This window comes from Penicillium malachiteum, assembly GCF_028827825.1.
Source record: "Penicillium malachiteum strain IBT 17515 chromosome Unknown utg000002l:1.0-8849297.0:1.0-8852440.0, whole genome shotgun sequence".
NCBI classification, from domain to species: domain Eukaryota; kingdom Fungi; phylum Ascomycota; class Eurotiomycetes; order Eurotiales; family Aspergillaceae; genus Penicillium; species Penicillium malachiteum.
This window is the reverse complement of record NW_026643095.1, coordinates 1144475-1162624: the sequence shown is the minus strand read 5'-3', so window position 1 is coordinate 1162624 and position 18150 is coordinate 1144475. Positions and strand designations below refer to the sequence as shown.

Genomic DNA, 18150 nt, shown 5'->3' with positions numbered 1-18150 from the left:
CACCCACTTTTCTCCAATTTTTTTCCTTAATTTTTCTGGTCCCAAAATGTCTCCTTTTCCCCCCTAAGCTATTGTACTATTAATGTTAAAATAAAATTGGAGATTTTTACCCTCAAGTGCTCGGATGATCTACATAGAATGAAAATAAAAAATACATAAAAATTAATCAATTGTGAATCAATTGTGAACTTGAACATGACTCATTATACAAAGAAGTATTATAGTGCTGAAATAAAAAAAATATGATCAAATACACAAGTAATTAACCAAGTAAATGTATAAGTACCTAATACTTAGCGAGACTATAGCCTAAATACCAACACACAAAGTACCTGATACCCGTGATTTGGGGCAGAAAACTCGCGCCATTGTTACTCATTACACCGATTCGCCTAAAACAGTAACACGGGATTCTTATCAAAATTTTGACTAGCTCTCTCTCCCCTTCTTCTCCCCAAGTTTTTTTCTCTTCTTAAAAAAAACCATCCTTTGGTGTGCTCTCCACCACCGTAATAATGGCTGGTAACACACTAGCAATGCGGTCCATGGCCTCCCTGTCCACCGCGTCGCGACGCTCGATCGCGACCTCCCAGGCTCTGCGCGCAAAGCCGATGCGCTCCGGTGTTCAAACCGTTTCACGTATCGCTCGTCGCGGTTATGCCGATGCCGCTCCTACTCCTTCCCCGACACCTAAGCCCAAGAAGCGCTTCCGTGCCCTCCGCTGGGCCTGGCGTTTGACCTGGTTGGGTGGTCTCGGTTTGACCGGTGCCCTCGCCTACAGCATTTGGGAGCTGCGTCACCCCGTTGAACAGTCCGAGCCCTCCCCCGACAAGAAGACCCTCGTCATTCTTGGTATGATACAGCTTTGCGACGAAACATAATTTTTTGTAGACCAAATTTGCTAATATGTTCTTGCTTTTGTAGGAACTGGCTGGGGTTCTGTCTCCTTGCTCAAGAAGCTCGACACTGAGAACTACAATGTCATTGTGGTCTCTCCCCGTAATTACTTCCTTTTCACTCCCCTGCTTCCTTCATGTACTACCGGTCTGATTGAGCACCGCTCAATCATGGAGCCCATCCGCAACATTCTCCGCCAAAAGAAGGCCAGTGTTAAGTTCTACGAAGCCGAGGCCACCAAGATCGACTATGAGAAGCGTGTTGTATACATCAGCGATGACTCTGAGATCAAGGGTGACATCTCCCAGACTGAGGTTCCCTTCGACATGCTTGTTATCGGTGTTGGTGCCGAGAACGCCACGTTCGGTGAGTTAAATTTGCTGAAATACAATTGGGAACAAAAGAACTCATGAACCCTTTCTAGGTATCCCCGGTGTTAAGGAGAACTCGTGCTTCCTAAAGGAGGTTAACGATGCCCAGAACATCCGTAAGCGTATTATGGACTGCATTGAGACCGCCATGTTCAAGGACCAGAGCGAAGACGAAGTCAAGCGTTTGCTGCACATGGTTGTTGTCGGTGGTGGCCCTACCGGTGTTGAGTTTGCCGGTGAGCTCCAGGATTTCTTCAACGACGATCTCAAGAAGTGGATTCCCGAGATCCAGCACAACTTCCACGTTACCCTGGTCGAGGCCCTGCCCAACGTTTTGCCCATGTTCTCCAAGCAGCTGATTGACTACACCGAATCCACCTTCAAGGAGGAGTTGATCACCATCCGCACCAAGACCATGGTTAAGAACGTCACCGACAAGTACATCGAGGCCGAGATCACCAACCCCGACGGATCCAAGTCCCTCGAGACCATCCCCTACGGTCTGCTCGTCTGGGCTACCGGTAACGCCGTCCGCCCTGTGATCCGTGACCTGATGAGCCAGATTCCCGCCCAGAAGACCTCCCGCCGTGGTCTCGCCGTGAACGAGTACCTTGTTGTTAACGGTGCCGACAACGTTTGGGCTGTCGGTGACTGTGCCATCACCAACTACGCCCCCACTGCCCAGGTTGCTGGTCAGGAGGGTGCTTTCCTTGCCCGTCTCTTCAACACCATGGCTAAGACCGATGAGATTGAGAAGGAGCTTGTTCTGCTCTCTGACCGTCAATCCCAGGTCAAGTCCGACGAGGAGCGGAACCAGGTCTTCGATGAGATCCGTGAGCGCCAGAAGCAGCTGCGCCGTACTAAGCAGATGGGTCCCTTCCAGTACTCTCACCAGGGTAGCTTGGCATACATTGGCAAGGAGCGTGCCGTCGCCGATATCAGCTGGCTGAGCGGCAACATCGCTAGCGGTGGTACCCTGACCTACCTCTTCTGGCGTAGCGCCTACCTGAGCATGTGCTTCAGCTGTAAGTTCTTTATATCTCACTTCTACCTCATATTCACCTCACTAACTCTTTATTTCTTTTAGCCCGCAACCGTGTCCTCGTCGCCATGGACTGGATCAAGGCCCGTGTCTTCGGTCGTGACGTCTCTCGGGAGTAAATGCATAGCTAACAAAGCCATGCGCGGAAGCCTTCTGTATAAAAATAACAGTTGCGCTTTCTACTTTCTTATGTCCTCTAAACAATGACGGTTATTTAAAACCGCCCAATCATCCTTGAAACGCCACGCCACCTCTATGCCACCTTTGACTCTTGATACTTCTCTTTTTCTTTTTCTTTCTGGTTTTCTTTTTTCTCCCTCGTGATAGACATATCCACTGCTCGTTTTCGTTTTTGATGACCCGATCTTGGCGCTGATAGTCGATTCCTCGTTCTCGTCCTTACATCTCGTGTATACTTTCCTGTTGGTGGATTTTGTCCATTAAACAACCCTCTCGTGCTTGGATGCAGGGAAAAGCATTAATTCGCTCTTTGCTTGTCAGTTTCAGCTTTCTTTTGAATGACTTGTATACTATAGGAATAGATAGACGGAGGAATATTATATACTTGCGTATCTTGGTCGAGAAATTCGTCCACATCTCAGAATATCATCTTTTACCTACTAATCCATTATGACTGTAGATAGGCCCTGGGGTCGGACGGACCTCAGTCTAGCTTCAAAATGTTTCTTCCACTCCCCTTCATGGTATTCAACATTTGAAAGACACGGATTTTTTTTTGGGTATACTTGAGATACTTTTCATAGAGACCTCTTTAAATACTATTCTTGAACAACCTTTGTTTCTTTACATACCTTTCTCTTTTAACATTCTACTGCATTCTGATTTGCACGGCACTCTTCGATCAACGTCTTCGAGATATTGGCATTAAGACCAATGGAGGAGACATGGAGATCCTCCCGGTAGTCTTTCACAGCACAATTAATTGCATGTGACCGATGGGTGTACTCAAAGCTTCCAGATGTCTGCTTCATCTTTAAGAGAATCCAATGCGGCTACTGATCTACACGATATTGAGGTATTTCTACATCATTGACCGTGCGGTGCCAGTAGTAGGAGCAGCTATTTGTGAGGTACTATGGGATAGAAGATCAAGAAAATATTTAGTAGTCACCTGCGTGGCCGCAGAGGATTCCCGTCCCAATCCTATTATCAAACAAGAATGATATCTCTGCATTCTTGACTATCGAAGGCCTCACCATACATGATCCCTTGGACATAGCATTCTCCAATGACCTTCCAAAAGCCTCCATCGACCTTTCTCAGTATGAAGGGCAGCCGCTTGCCCTCAAGAACCACAACATGGTCGCCTGTTTTAGCGCGTGGTGGTGCGAGGCCGATATATCCGCTTTGAGAACATAGTGACCGTCGACCCAGTACCATAGAACCCATCTCTCCAAACCAAGGCTCCGCACACATGCCTGAATAAGGAAAATAGAGATCAACCTATGCTAGCTCGTATCGAATGTCATGATCTATTTCCCAAAGCGCTTTCGAGCCAGTTTTTGAAGGATCGCATACAAACGTCCTCATTGAAGGGTACATAGCCAGCGCATAAAGTACGCATCTGAGCAAGTTGTATTGGTTCGTTCGTGGGACTGTAAATATTCCGTTCGCCGGAAATCCTCTTCAAGAAGTCTCGCAATTGTTTCTTTTCAGACCTTTCCCTCATTCGACGAGCAGCCAATGTTGAGACCATAACCGTCGCTTCTAATGAAAATTTTGCGAAATTAGGCCTCCGATTCTGTCGCAAATGGAAATCGCCATAACTTTCGAATGGATTCATTCATTTTTTGGTGCATTATCGTAGTCAAGACTGAAATCTGATCAAGGAAGCAGCCACGGACTAGCAGCCTTTCATGGGGATTGCTAGGTGGAAGACTGAAACTGTACACAGAATTATTTGAGGCAGTATACTGCAAGTTTCCAGACACACCTCTAGCTTTGTGGAAAACTAGCGAGCGTGGGTAATACAGAAAATTCCTCAAATTCGGAACCCATGATGGGAGTGATAAGTTATTGTGGCTATGTGTAGTTTGAGAGTGACCCGTGATTGACAGGATATCAAGATTGGGGGATTCTTTCAGTACTTTGAAAGCGACATCAACATAAAGATCATCGGCGCGCCGAGTATAGTTGGGTCTCAGGTTCATCTGCTCTAGATCGGAATTAGTCAAACCAAAGACTCCGTACACCTTATCCAAGGGATTCGTAGAGCTGAAGACGCGTGTGTAATGCAAAAGGCTCAGTAAATCAAATCGGGAACCAGTCTATTCCTTTTTGAGGTTCTTCCGCATTGCAATCAACTGAAGTACGAGAACATCGAACAAAGTAGCAAGACCCTCTTCTTTTTCAAGTAACAGGACTGCTCTCATCACCATGGCTTCCTTGAAGAAGTCCCATTGAAGTTCGTATCCATTATATGACATTGAAACATCTTTAGCCAGAGCAATTTCCTGCGTGATTGTCAGAACAATGAAATAACTTCTCTAGTGCTTAATAAGGGAAGAGTGTATGGGTTAACTAACTTGAACAATCCACATACGTTTGAAGTATGGATGCCATGTTAGAGGTGCCAAACTCCATAATGTGAACACAGTGGGAATTTTCCCTTTGTACACCCTTTGGTTTCACCTTATCAGCATCAAGGATCTTGAAAAGGTCTATTTCCCCAGCCAAAAAAGTATTGGTACAGACGGTGTAGCTCCTGTAACACGGGGATGAGCCGTCCGATACCTATAGCATCAAAGCCCACGCTCATATGTATAATGGTACGTTGTGCATGTCGATAAATTTCTCCCATCTGGTTAACTTGACTTTCCTTCTCTGATAGATCTCCTTGATTGATACAGACAGCATCTACCCATAAATCTCTCGGGCGATCTGTATAACGGAGGTCTTTCAAAGCTCGCTTCAAGTTCCGGCTGACATTCATTCTCGCACCATTACACATAATTGCAGGCATGCCCTTGTCTTCTCCCCAAGCATATGAAAGAGCTTTGTATTCGGCATTATGGATGACGGCAACTTTAAGTTCACAGTGTATCTGTTCAAAATTTTCTCCAAGAAGAACTGTCAAGAGACGAGCAGTTGCTCGTTCTCCTGGTGGCAATGGCTCATAGTTGAAAGATTCTCCTGGTTTGATTTGACGCGGCGCCAGAAATGCCCTTGTCTTCCATTTTTGATACCTCAGATTCGGGCTAATGAGGTCCAATACTCTTGTATAAGACAAATCCCAGGCACTTGAGATATATGTCCAGTTGTAGGAGATCTTGTCTCTTGCTCTCTTTTGGACAGATACTCCTTTTTTGTGACGCTGGGTCGATATTGGGGCTCTGATCCGAGGAATCTGACGGCGAGGGCGTCGACATCGTGATGTTCATAATTATCCCGAACCAGTGGAGGTTTCGCTATTCGGATTATTTTGTCCAACGGCTCCTTTTTAGGACATTGTCGGAGGAGCTCTCGGTTTGGGAATGTCAGGTGGGAGACTGCTTGACTTTGTTTTGTTTTTTGAGTAGCACTTGGGCCTGACCTCAAGGCTGTGCAGGCGCACAGACCTCGTTACTCAAGCGCCAGCTAATTCAGCCCCAGATGTCATCCCACCGCGTTCACAAATGCAAACAAATTGAATTACCTCCAGTGGCAAACACTCTCCGAAGAAGGTGTTTGTATATCAGCACGTACTCTCACATGACCCAATCTCCTCCTTCACGTATATAGAGCTCTCTCCTCACACTTTGGCCTGTGCAATCCCGCATGGTAAGCTGGGTATAGGTGGATATACTACTATAAAAACCAAGTGAAACAGCCCATCCCACTATATGCACTGCAAGGTTGGCGCTTTAGTGATGTAGATGTGTTCTCGAGGCGAGGCTGCATAGCTAACTAATCAATAGCTCAGAAATCAACCTAACCCCGCTTTCCTTTACCACCTCCTTCAGCTACAGCCTACAGGTGAGAATTTGAATACCCTTTTCTCAGTCTCGTTTATGTACTCCGTATGATGTTTCCTTTTTGACTGACTCTCGTGCATGAAGCCATCCAAACCTCTCCACACTCGAACTTAATTTTTTTACAAAACTTTTACATTTAAAATGATCTTTACGCATGATGATTACACGATCGCGTGGATCTGTGCCCTACCACTAGAGATGGCAGCCGCGAAGGCGATGCTTGATCGTACTCACCCTTCATTACACCAACCGAAAACTGACGATAATAGTTATACCCTAGGAAGCATTCATGGCCACAACATTGTTGTGGCATGCTTACCAATCGGCATCTATGGAAAGGTATCTGCCTCAGCCGTGGTATCTCAGATGCGTTCTACTTTCCAAAACATCCAGTTGGGATTGATGGTTGGGATTGGAGGTGGAGTCCCCAGCATTGTTGCGGACATCCGTCTTGGTGATATTGTGGTGAGCACGCCAACCGGCATGTACAACGGAGTGATCCAGTATGATCATGGGAAATCAGGACGCAACGGGAAATTTCAACGCACTGGTTCACTCAATAAGCTCCCGCTGGCTTTCTTGACCGCTATATCTCAGATGCAAAGTGACAGTATGATTGGAAGGCAGTTGGTCGATGATGTTATCAGTGATACATTGCAGAAAAATGAAGAAATGAGAAACTGTTACAGTCGGCCAATAGAGGACCAGTTGTTCCAAGCCACATATGACCATCAAGATGACCATCAAGATGACAGTCTGGGGTGTTCAGGATGTGATTTTAGCAAGCTAGTCACGCGCCCCCCACAGACAGACAACAAACCCCATATATACTATGGTTTGATTGCTACAGGAGATCAGGTTATGAAAAATGCTACAATCCGTGATGCAATTGCTCGAGAACTTGGCATACTCTGCTTTGAAATGGAGGCAGCCGGCTTGATGCTCCCATCACTTGTGGTTCGGGGCATCTGTGACTACTGTGACTCCCATAAGCATAAAGACTGGCAAGGATATGCTTTAGCTGCTGCTGCCTATGCAATGGTTCTATTGTTATTTGTTCCTGTCACTTGCCAAAAGAAGGATGTGCATCTGTCCGAGCAAGACCAGAGCGCGATGCAACACTGCTGTGTCACGGATATGTCAACAGAGATCGAGTCCCTTCAACAACAGAAGGATATTCTGGTTTATGACTCCTAATAATGGATCCTCTCTACCCAGGAATATAGGAGCTTCAATGACTGGAGCGACAGTGGAAAGAACCTTTTATGGGTGAGAGGCGACGCTGGGAAGGGTAAAACAATGTTACTTATTGGGGTTGTCAATGAGCTAACAGCCCACCTTCAAAGACATTTTGATGAGTACTGTTTATCATACTTCTTCTGCCGTGGAACAGAAAACAGACTCAATACGGCAACTGCAGTTCTGAGGGGGTTGATGTGGATGATCCTGCGTCAAAAGAAGTCACTCATACACCATCTCACCAAATTATTTACAGATCTCGGGCCTGTTCTTTTTGAAGGCCACAAGGCGTTTTAAAACCTCAAGAGAATCTTTAAAGATATACTTGAGGATAAAGACGTCGGAATGATGTATCTTATAGTGGATGGCCTTGATGAATGTCAGAGGGAAGAGCCGGGGTTGTCGCAGCTTCTGGAGCTGGTGGCTGAAACGTCAACCAACAGAAAAGTAAAATGGCTCCTTTCGAGTCGAAACGAACCTTTGATGGATTAAATCTTAGGGACTCACTCGGAAGATGGGCAGCTTTGCCTCGAATTAAATGCTGTCTCTGTATCTGGGGCAGTCAATGCCTATATCAGTCATAACATGTCAGAGCTCAGCGATCAATACCGGCAAAAGCTACGAGGGAACATAATTTTTTCGTCTCATAAATTTGATGAATTGATTCAAAATATTGAGCATGTGCTACAAGAAAAATCCGATGGCACTTTCCTGTGGGTGGCTTTGATGATCAAAGAGCTCAAGACATGCGCGCCCAATAAAGCTCTGGAGAAAGTGAAAAAGGCTCCCAAGGGCTTACACGGTCTTTACACGACAATTCTGGACAATCTCATTCAATTTGATGATGCTAAAGATTGCGGGAAAGTTCTTTTGATCATGATCAACGCATACCGGTCTCTTCATTTATCTGAAATAGTGGCGCTGGCGCAGTTGGATGAATTGGCTGCCCATGAATCCATTTTGAGACACTGTGAATTCCTCACTTTCAGGGAGGATATTCATCTTGTTTCCTTCATCCACCAGTCAGCTAAACACTTCCTTGTTCAAGATCAAGGGCCAGCAGTTATAATATTTTTCCAAGAGGGCACAGGGAAGGACATAAGATCATTGTGTCAGCATCTCTTACAGTCATGAAGCCCTTGAAAAGAGACATTTTCAATTTGCGGCATCCTGGTTATGATATCGACGAAATCATATTTCCCGATGAGGATCCACTTGAGTCTCTACGATATTCCTGCCTCTATTGGATCGACCATCTTTTTGTGACATGAAGATCGATCCAGAGGAAAGTTCCCTGCTTGATGAGATTGATCATTCCTGGAGAAATCACTCCCTTTACTGGCTCGAGGCTCTAAGTCTTATGAGAAGTTACTCTGTCGCAGTGTTAAGCACAGCCAATGTCATCGAAATTCTCAAGGTAAGTCACATTTATCTGAAGTATATCCGATGTTTTATAGTCATTATATCAGCGTATCTCACCCGGACCAAGATTTATATGTCTGATAGAAGACTTTCATCGATTTGCTCTGGCAAACAGAACAGCTATTGAGCAATTTCTCCTTCAAACATATGTTTCGGCTCTCATATTTGCTCCAGAACAGAGTGCCCTACGACGATTGTTTAAAGATGAGGAGCCTAAATGGATTACTACCAAACCAGAGATGGAGCCGGAATGGAGTGCCTGTCTCCAGACTCTACAAACCGATAATAAGATTCTCTCCGTCGATTGCTCTCCTGATGGGAAGCTTATAGCAGCAGGAGGGCAAGATCGCACTGTGAGGATTTGGGAGTCTGGCAGCGGTCATTATCTCAAGACACTATATGGCCACGACAACACGATCAGTCAGTCGCTTTCTTGCACAATAATCATCAGATTGCGTCGGGTTCGGACGACTTAACAATCAAAATATGGGATGTTCGGGGTGGCGATTGTGTCAGAACACTTGTGGGGCATACTAAAAGTATCGAATCAGTCATTTTATCTCCGGCACGCAAGATTATCTCTTGTGATGGTGATGGCATAGCCAAGATCTGGGATTATGAACGCGGTCTGTGCCTCAATACTATTGACACCCATGTCGAATATTCTGGATTAATTGCCTTGTCACCCGATGGTAATCGGCTAGCATGTGGATATGGTGTTATCAAAATCTGGGACATCTGTCGTGTTGAATGTCTTCGCACGCTTGAAGGATTTATTGGCTCTATTAGCGCAATTATATACTCCTCCAATCGCCAGATCATCGCTGCAGAGACTTTGAGCATCATGATCTGGGATGTTGAGAGTGGTAAATGTCTGAAAACCTTTGGACGAATTTACCAGGTCTACTCACTCGCATTTTCCATTGATGACCATATTTTATCCAGCAGTACTGACGGGCGGATCGAAGTCTGGAGCCCCAAAAGTGATGACGCTCCAAAGATCCTTGTAGGTCATACCGATAAAGTCACTTCCATGGCTCTTTTACCTAGCGGCAAGGTCATATCAGGATCCGAGGATTGTACCGTCAGGATCTGGGATCCTAGAGGCACTTGCAGTAGCCTTGAGAATCAGTATCACGGTGGTTCCATATACAATCTTGATACTTTTCCCGATGGCCATGTATCATCGACAACCAGCGAGGGAGAGATAAAGATCTGGAGCCCCAACGGAGCCTTGGAAAGAACCCTTCAGGGGAGCTATTCCTCTATGGTTTGTCTCTCGTCCAAAGGCCACATTCTATCGGAATCTAATGGTAGAGTTGACCTTTGGAATGCCAACGGAACTCATATTAGGACTGCTCAGAATCCCCATCCGTATGTGAAGTGGGTTGCTTTCTCTCTGGATGCCACGCAATTTGCATTAGGTTCCTATGGTACGAGCATTAATATCTGGGACACTAGCAGTTGCAAGCCCTTGGAACAGTCCCCTGAGTATGACCGACAACATTGGTCGCAATTCGAAACATTCAAAGTCCTGCACCATTATGTTATGAATTCTCAGAATAGCTGGGTCACCTGGAAGGGACAAAATGTCATTCTTGTGCCATGGGAGTACCGTCCACTGGTTCAACTGGGGCGTCAGGTCAAAGAGACACCAACTGGCCTTGCCATTGCTTCTTACTCACGTCGAGTATTGATATTCAACTTCTCAGCAGTTGAATTTCCGCCTTGATTGCTTCTTATATCGTTGCAAAATATCACATTCATCGCATGAAATGATACATGGACAAATACAATAGATAATCCCGTAGCACGATTGACTCGTACTTCCATTCCAGCCTTTAATTCATACGCATAGTATTCAAAATAGGAAAGAATGATAGACTGCATCATTTGATGAGTAGATTGAATTGGATCAAATATGTACAAGTGTCAGCCCATCTAGAGACGTCGAACATCCCAGCTAGAGCGGAGAAAAGTCACAAGTCAATCTAGAGATAAGAGAGGAATATGGAGGTAAGGTGGGAAGGTATCAAGAGTTACAAGGTATTCAAAGAAAAAGGTATCAAGCGAGAGAAAAAAAACGAGAGGCGGAGAGAGGGAGGGAGAAGGTAAGGCTAGGGAATCGGAATAGAAAGAGTCATGGCGGTAGTCTAGAAAATGCCCCAACGGCTCCGAGTTTCCTTTGAAGCTTGTGCACGTTCAGCGCCTCGGCTCGACTTGCGGCCGTCTAGTTGTCGGATTCCTTCGATCTTCTGCAAAGCAAGCTCCAGGAGCTCTTTCTTGCGGATGATGTCCAGGTGACGACGGACACGGGGGTCTTCACGAGCGAAACGCTCGACCTCAGCATCGGAAAGGTGTCGACCCAGTCGCATATCCAGCTCGCGAGGGAAGTTGTAATAGAATTCGGAGAGAAGCTCAACGTTGAGGAAGAGGACGGCGGTTGAGGTGAGCTTGTCGGCTACTACATCGAGGAAGACCTCGGGACAGTAGTATTTGTTCTTTTGTGTGGCGCATTGCTTGGATCGGACGGCCATCATACGCAACTTGATAAGATCCGCTCGATCGCGAGGGAAGACACCCTCACGACCTATATTCAAATGAGGTTAGTTGATTGATCATAAGAGATATTTGAATGGGATAAAAAGGAAACTGACCTCTTTCCAGAAGAGCGGAGCTGAAACCACCAGCACCTCCAGTGCCGTTACCTTCGAGAACAACATCGCCCTTGCGGACTTTTTCAACGAAAGACATGACATCCTTGAGCTTTCGCTTTCCAACCATATCTTCAACATGCTTAATTGCGGATTCACATGCCTTAAGCTCGTCCTTCAAGACCTTGCTAACATTCTCACGGCCCTTTGACCATTCGGAGTCCTCAACCTCAATCTCAAACTTGTATGGCTTGATACAGTTCTCGACTTGATCGCTGGTACTGAAGAAGCGGTCATTAAGAATGCTAGTGCAGGCATCTGTAATCTGCTTGTGAGCACCTGGGTGGGTAGCGAATGTGGAAGTTGACAGGAGCTGGTCGACGTGATTTTGAAGAGCATTGGCAACCACTGTTGTAGCGAGTCTGCCGATACCCAATTTTGTCAGGGTGGAGCTAGAAGCATCGAGCTTTCGGTGCCAGTACAGGGACTCAGGATCAGCCTTAGGGAGGTCCTTGAGCGGGTCTAACTCAAGCATTGGCGGGTTCAAGTCTTCAACGGGTTTGTTCCAGTAGCGTTGTGCGAGGATATCCATAACACGTTGGTCTAACTCATGCTTCAGCATTTCACGCACTTGTGGCCTGCCAAAAGCTTCGGCGAATGCCTTGAAGGAGTGCTTGAAGCTATCTAAGCTCTCGGCTAAGTAGGACTCCGCACTCAGAGGTCGATCATTGTATTGGACCTTGAACTCGTAAGTTGCCTCTTCAAGCTCTTGGCTGATTGCGTCTCTGGTTCCCGAAAGGCTAGATGCCATGGTCTGCTCGAGAACATGCATCAGCTTCTTGCGAAGAGTCGAGACACCAACAGATACATCAGAGTGAGTGCCAAACTCGGTAGGGTGAGCCGAAAAGTAGGCATTCTCGTTTTTGAGGATAGCGGTAGTGATGTTTCCAGAGCCCCGCGAGAACAATGCGTTTGTCGAGGGAATACGAGTCACGACACCTACGTAGCCCAGACGAAGAGGGTACTTCTTATCCGTGAGAACGTCATGGCCACGTTCGGCGTCCACGAGGTCCATCTTAGTGATAACACCAATGGTGCGTTCGCCGCGAGGATCCACACGACGACTAGCCCTCAGAGCAGTTGAGTTCGCCAAATCAACGTCAGCAGCTGAGATAGCCAGGACAACATTGGGAGCCTGAATGTATTTATCACAGAGATCATTGATCTTCTGCTTCAGCTCTGGGGGTTGGTCGTGACCAGCCACCTGGATATAACCGGGTAGATCGATCAAAGAGAGGTCTGGAACGTTCGGGGAGTAGATAGACAGCTGAATGGGGTCATCCGAAACACAGTCCTTCTCGGGAACTGCGAGGTTCAGGTCGGTGAGTGTGCGCTGAATTTGCGAGAAATCGGTAATCTTGCCCAGACCAAGGGCGGGGAATTCGCCATACTCAGATTGAGCATTCGGGGTATTAATTAGCGTAAGCTCGATAGGTCGTCGGGTGACCATGTTAGAGCCCTTGGGCAAAAACTCGTGTCCAACGATAGCCTCTAGGACTGAACTCTTTCCGGAAGACTGAGACCCAATGACAACAATCGATGGTAGGGTCAAGCTTCCAGATTGACCGACAGACTGAAGGATATTCCGGATCTCAATCATCTTGCGAGTAAGAACCATCATCTGATCATCTTGGGCAACCTCTTTCTCGGCGCGATTGTCGTCCTCCTCAGACTGGTCGTAACCGAATGCTGCAGTTGATCCAGCTGCAACACCTCCAGTAATACCACGTCCTTCCTTCGGTTCTTTATCGCCGCCATTTTGAGATTGAGATTCCTCATCCGTCCGTAAAATCTTCTGCAACCATTCAGGCATCTCAACATCCTCTGTCGTCTTGTTCCATCCACGCTGTGTCTGTTCCGCCACGTCTTGAAGGCCCTGGAATAAACTCGATGCTGTATTTCCCGCAGTCTCACTGGCCGTCCTAAATAGATCCATCGCATAGTTACCAGCCTCTATAAAGTTTCAATTAGTAATCGCATTTCCAAGACAGTAGTGCTTTGTAGTACATACGAGTAGCTTGGTATTGGAAATAAGCCAAGCCCGCAACCGTAGCCCCTCCAAACATAGCCGGAATTCGAATAAGCTTCAAGGCAAGCTTTGGAAGCATTCGGGTGAATGAAAAAGCCCGGATTGCGGGCACGTTGTTGTGAATCCCATTAGCACCGATAGGCCAAGTGCGTCGTCTTAAACCAGCACCACTATCAGCTCGAAGAAGGCCCCCGGTTCTGGAGGCTGCACTATGGATGTGGCGTGCCATGCCAGTCCGCACCAGCGGGGCAAGTCGATGGGAGAGGATCCTCCCACTCATGGCTGTGATGAAATCGCATTCAAGGCCAGATGGAGGAGGAAGATAAATATCATGATGCTTCCGAGGTCGATCACTGACATCAACGTGACCTGCGCGAGTGGCCGCTTCGACTACCGTATTAAAAAGTCACGTGCCTACCAAATGACGTGCTGTGCAAGGGAAGTGAGTTAGATATTTGTTGGGAATTTATTCTGTTTTTGTTTATATCTTGCAATTACAGGCTTATTTATTGTTCTTTATACCTCTTCGTGGCTATTTTAGTGCCCGTCAATTGCATAGACGGTGGTTCGAATTACTACCTACTCCGATAGTCGGTGACTGCACCTATCACACTAACGCCCAACACACCGATCATCAACTTGATCCGACTCAGAGCTCAAACGGTTGTTTGGAATCGGATTTGGAGCTTTATATAAAGAGTTCAAAGCAGATTGATCTTGGAAAAGCAAATCTGGTTTATATCTACTAGAGCATTTCGACTGTATCAATACCCAATATGTGTCGTTTTCTGGTGAGTCAAACAGAAGCTCAACTATGGAGCTAAGATACAGATTCATGTATTGCCTTTAGCAGTATTCAAAGATTCAGAGCTCAGCTAACAAAAAAAACTATAGATCTATAAAGGACGTAACGAGATCCGTCTCAGCAAGCTGGTAACAGAGCCCAGCCATTCCATTCTGACTCAGTCCTATGACTCCCGCTTAAGATTGGTATGAACATCTCCAGAGATAGCCATAGAGCTAAATCAACACTCCCTCTACAAAGATATAGAGAAATAAAATATAACAGTAAAACTAGGACAACCGCCGCCCAGTAAACGGCGATGGCTTCGGTGTAGGATTCTACACCGACCCTAAACTAGGCCCAGAGCCTTGTATCTTCACATCCACACTTCCAGCCTGGAACTGCGAGAATCTCGAGCGCCTTGCATCAAAGACATGCTCAAATCTAATCTTCGCTCACGTTCGCGCCACGACAGAAGGTGCCCTCGCAGACAACAACTGTCATCCATTCCAACACCAGACGCTGATGTGGATGCACAATGGCGCCGTTGGAGCCTGGAACAACATTAAGCGTACGTTGGCATCGTCGCTTTCTGATAAGTGGTTCCTGGGTGTGAAAGGTGGAACGGATAGCGAGTGGTCTTTTGCGCTATTCCTTGATCTATTGGAGAGAGAAGGTGTGGATCCGTCTTCGGATCCTGGGCCTGAGGGCTTTGGTCAGGCTCTGCTGCGAAAGGTCATGATGAAGACTATTGCGAAGATTAATGAGTTTATTGCTGCGATTCCGGAGCAGAGTAAGACTGCGGGATTGGAGACGCGCAGTTTGTTGAATTTCGCCGTTACGGATGGTCATACTGTTATTTGTACCAGGTATATCAGCAGTAAGACGGATGAGCCGGCCAGTCTGTACTTTTCGTCAGGGACGAAGTGGAAGGAGGGAAGTACGAAGGGACACTTCAAGATGGAGCGTCACGATAAGGGTGCTGATATTGTCTTGGTGGCTAGTGAGCCGATTACTTTTGAAAGACGTGAGAACATCCACCCTCCTCCCTGCTTATCCCAGCTTGGGGTCTTGTTGATGTATTGTTGCTAATGTCCTCTGCAGATAATTGGGTTTCTGTCCCGACTAACTCAGTCGTCACAATCCACAAGCAGACTGTGCTGCTTCATCCGATTTTGGATGAATTCTACAGCGAGGGTCTGAACCATGACCGTTCATCTTGCTATGCTTCTTCCAAGGGTCTTGTGAGCACAGCACCGGGTACTACAGTTCCACCCTCGAAAAACCCGGACACTTGTGCCCCATCGGAGCCTAGCTTGGAGGCAAATCGGTTGAGTCGTTCTACAGAATGTGCCGTTTAGCATGTCCAGACTAATCGATGGACAATTGGGGAGCATCATTTACAATCTTTATTTCCTAGCCCGGCGCTGGGAAGATACATCTGAAAAGCGGGGAGATACCAAGTGAGCAAGCTGGCGCTGGGAGCTTGATTCAGTGTTTTGGGTACTTTTCTTGTACAAATGTGTACTGACATGTGCATATTGAGATTTATGGTTGAAGTTTTACAAGAATGCATATTTTGGGTTTAGATTGAAGTAACACTGCAGATTCATCGGAAGAAAAGTGTCATAAGAAGGTGATTAGGAATATAAGTAGGATATAATACACAGAAGGGGTATCGTAGAAAACAAATCAACTATCGTCCCCGGAGATATTCGCATGTTTGAAATATTTCATGCCAACCCAAGCGACAACAACCCAAACCCACGACATAACCGCCGTGAGAATAATCAGCGCAGGATAATATCCCACAATTGGGAGTGTAGGATCATCCTCCAGTTCTGGTGGTGCATAGGGCGTTTCTCCAACATCCCAAGCCCAACTCCAGACCTCAAAGCAGCTGCCTATCCCCACGACGAACACCAGCCAGGTCACCATCAAGATGATCCAGCCCCACCATTCTGTTTCTGAGTAATCCCACGTTATATCTGCGTTGTTTTTCATCTCCACTGGATTTGTAGCCAAGGGTGAGGATTTGGCGCGGTGGATAGGTCGGTACGTAGCGTCTGGTTGGAGGGGATAGTAGGAATCGGAGCTGGAGGAAGGAGTGGCTATATGTAAGGCAGTAGAAGTAGCGGATTTCGTTGATGGATTCGTAGCGCCAGGTCCGACAGAAGCATTATTTGCGGTATTGATTCGTGGGAAAGAAACCAGTTCCTCGTCATCGGTCGCGGTTTCTTCTCCATGGAGCGTATTCTTTTTATTGTTGTTGGCATGCTGCACGAGACCCTGGCGTCTCCGCGCAACAGTCGGGCGCGAGTTTTTCAGCGTAGGGCTAGCACGGAACCAGGAAGGTTGAGTATTCTCTTCAGCATCATCGTCAAAAGATGAGGATCCTCGGATAGGGAAATTATTGGTTGGCGGAGAAGTTGACACCATCGTATCTTTTGGAGAGCGCGACGTAGACAACACCGCATCGTCACCCTGGAACCGGGGCGTCTCGGCACGGATGGCCTCCGCATTCTTACTGAGCGCCTTTTTATCGCGCACCTCCAACCTTGTACCCAGGAGTGCCGTCTTCCTTAAAGAGCCCCTCCGTCGTCTTGTCCTCCGTTGTTGCTGAATCACGGCTGCCATGGCCTTGCCGCGTTCCGACGATTCGCTGGTAATTTGGGGCATTTTGGATGGGACATCCTCGGTATCCCTCTCTAATTCCATGGCTGGAGTACCTCTCTTGGACTGTGTGGCTTGACCTGGACGTAAGAAAGAGAGCCTCGAAAGGAGGAATCCTGAGTTGCTGCGTTTGTAGCCGCTGTTCGTGCTGCCGGAACGTGGTCGATTGGATAAGCCGTCAACTGCTGCTGCGAATTCCGCATCGCGGGCTTCGCCATCATCCATTGACACAGGTGGGAACCGAAAGCTGGGGCAACAGCTTTAGGCTTTGAATTCTTAAAGCATGAGTAGATATAGCCCAGGAGAGAGCTTGGTCACCGTGGACTTGGTTAAGTTCACATAGTGTGGTTAGCGGAGTTGTCGGGGGTCCAAGCCGGGGCTTGGTGTTGAAGCCCTGTATTTCAGGCATCAATATATTGCTAGTACATCGACTATGTCCAGCTACGCTGACATTTGACTCCGAACTGCTAATTCAGATAGTCAAAAGAGATTAGACAATACTGTATCACTTGTGGAGTATTCTGACGATGAACAGGGGGCTCGAAGCAACTAGTAGCATTTTTCTGGCGAGCTGAAGGGGTCTAGCTACCTTCAACTAAGCTCATCGTAGCACCACATTGCGGGATCTAAACACCATGCATCAAAGCAACGTAGGTGAGACAAAATAGTCATTGCCGACACTCTAGGGATATCATAGCGCATAAAAGGAAGAAGAAAAGACCAAATTGGTATATCGGCTAGGACGCCAAGCAGGAAATCGAGAGAAAAAGATCCAAAAGATCAATCTGATCAGACACTTCAAGGAAAATTCATCACGGCATATACGAATACTTGGTATGAAAGGAAAAGAAGAGCAAAAGAAAGTCCCATAAAGGCCAAATTTTGAACTGAAAAGAAATCCATGGCATACCCACGATCGAGCATCTTTTGAGTGTTGGAAACAAAAAAAAGAGCAGGATGATCAGTATTGAACAAGGAAAAAGGTATAAAAAAAGTATGAGCCTA

General features: G+C 46.7%; 9 protein-coding genes across 9 annotated transcripts; 5 read left to right on the top strand and 4 right to left on the bottom strand.

The window, feature by feature from the left end:
- Positions 1-515: 515 nt before the first annotated feature.
- Positions 516-2429, top strand: N7483_003487 (uncharacterized protein; the record flags this gene model as incomplete). Its single annotated transcript, XM_057086924.1, has 4 exons — positions 516-852; positions 925-1263; positions 1322-2293; positions 2356-2429. 4 exons carry the CDS (start codon positions 516-518, stop codon positions 2427-2429), a joined length of 1722 nt encoding a protein of 573 aa, XP_056946753.1.
- Positions 2430-3480: 1051 nt separating this feature from the next.
- Positions 3481-4027, bottom strand: N7483_003486 (uncharacterized protein; the record flags this gene model as incomplete). The annotated part of the gene is made up of 2 exons (XM_057086923.1): positions 3481-3749; positions 3850-4027. The coding sequence occupies 2 exons, from the start codon at positions 4025-4027 to the stop codon at positions 3481-3483; spliced, it is 447 nt and encodes a 148-aa protein (XP_056946752.1).
- A 571-nt stretch (positions 4028-4598) lies between these two features.
- N7483_003485 (uncharacterized protein) lies at positions 4599-4893 on the bottom strand (the record flags this gene model as incomplete). Its single annotated transcript, XM_057086922.1, has 2 exons — positions 4599-4815; positions 4874-4893. 2 exons carry the CDS (start codon positions 4891-4893, stop codon positions 4599-4601), a joined length of 237 nt encoding a protein of 78 aa, XP_056946751.1.
- A 1532-nt stretch (positions 4894-6425) lies between these two features.
- N7483_003484 (5'-methylthioadenosine/S-adenosylhomocysteine nucleosidase family protein) lies at positions 6426-7820 on the top strand (the record flags this gene model as incomplete). Its single annotated transcript, XM_057086921.1, has 2 exons — positions 6426-7466; positions 7503-7820. 2 exons carry the CDS (start codon positions 6426-6428, stop codon positions 7818-7820), a joined length of 1359 nt encoding a protein of 452 aa, XP_056946750.1.
- Positions 7821-7871: 51 nt separating this feature from the next.
- N7483_003483 (uncharacterized protein) lies at positions 7872-8657 on the top strand (the record flags this gene model as incomplete). The annotated part of the gene is made up of 2 exons (XM_057086920.1): positions 7872-7989; positions 8023-8657. 2 exons carry the CDS (start codon positions 7872-7874, stop codon positions 8655-8657), a joined length of 753 nt encoding a protein of 250 aa, XP_056946749.1.
- A 133-nt stretch (positions 8658-8790) lies between these two features.
- N7483_003482 (WD40 repeat domain-containing protein) lies at positions 8791-10677 on the top strand (the record flags this gene model as incomplete). Its single annotated transcript, XM_057086919.1, has 3 exons — positions 8791-8940; positions 9125-9298; positions 9367-10677. The coding sequence occupies 3 exons, from the start codon at positions 8791-8793 to the stop codon at positions 10675-10677; spliced, it is 1635 nt and encodes a 544-aa protein (XP_056946748.1).
- A 421-nt stretch (positions 10678-11098) lies between these two features.
- N7483_003481 (dynamin-related GTPase MGM1) lies at positions 11099-13968 on the bottom strand (the record flags this gene model as incomplete). Its single annotated transcript, XM_057086918.1, has 3 exons — positions 11099-11535; positions 11603-13612; positions 13671-13968. 3 exons carry the CDS (start codon positions 13966-13968, stop codon positions 11099-11101), a joined length of 2745 nt encoding a protein of 914 aa, XP_056946747.1.
- A 496-nt stretch (positions 13969-14464) lies between these two features.
- N7483_003480 (glutamine amidotransferase subunit DUG3) lies at positions 14465-15833 on the top strand (the record flags this gene model as incomplete). Its single annotated transcript, XM_057086917.1, has 4 exons — positions 14465-14479; positions 14583-14678; positions 14767-15499; positions 15577-15833. The coding sequence occupies 4 exons, from the start codon at positions 14465-14467 to the stop codon at positions 15831-15833; spliced, it is 1101 nt and encodes a 366-aa protein (XP_056946746.1).
- Positions 15834-16164: 331 nt separating this feature from the next.
- Positions 16165-17370, bottom strand: N7483_003479 (PIG-Y family protein; the record flags this gene model as incomplete). Its single annotated transcript, XM_057086916.1, has 1 exon — positions 16165-17370. One exon carries the CDS (start codon positions 17368-17370, stop codon positions 16165-16167), a length of 1206 nt encoding a protein of 401 aa, XP_056946745.1.
- Positions 17371-18150: the final 780 nt, after the last annotated feature.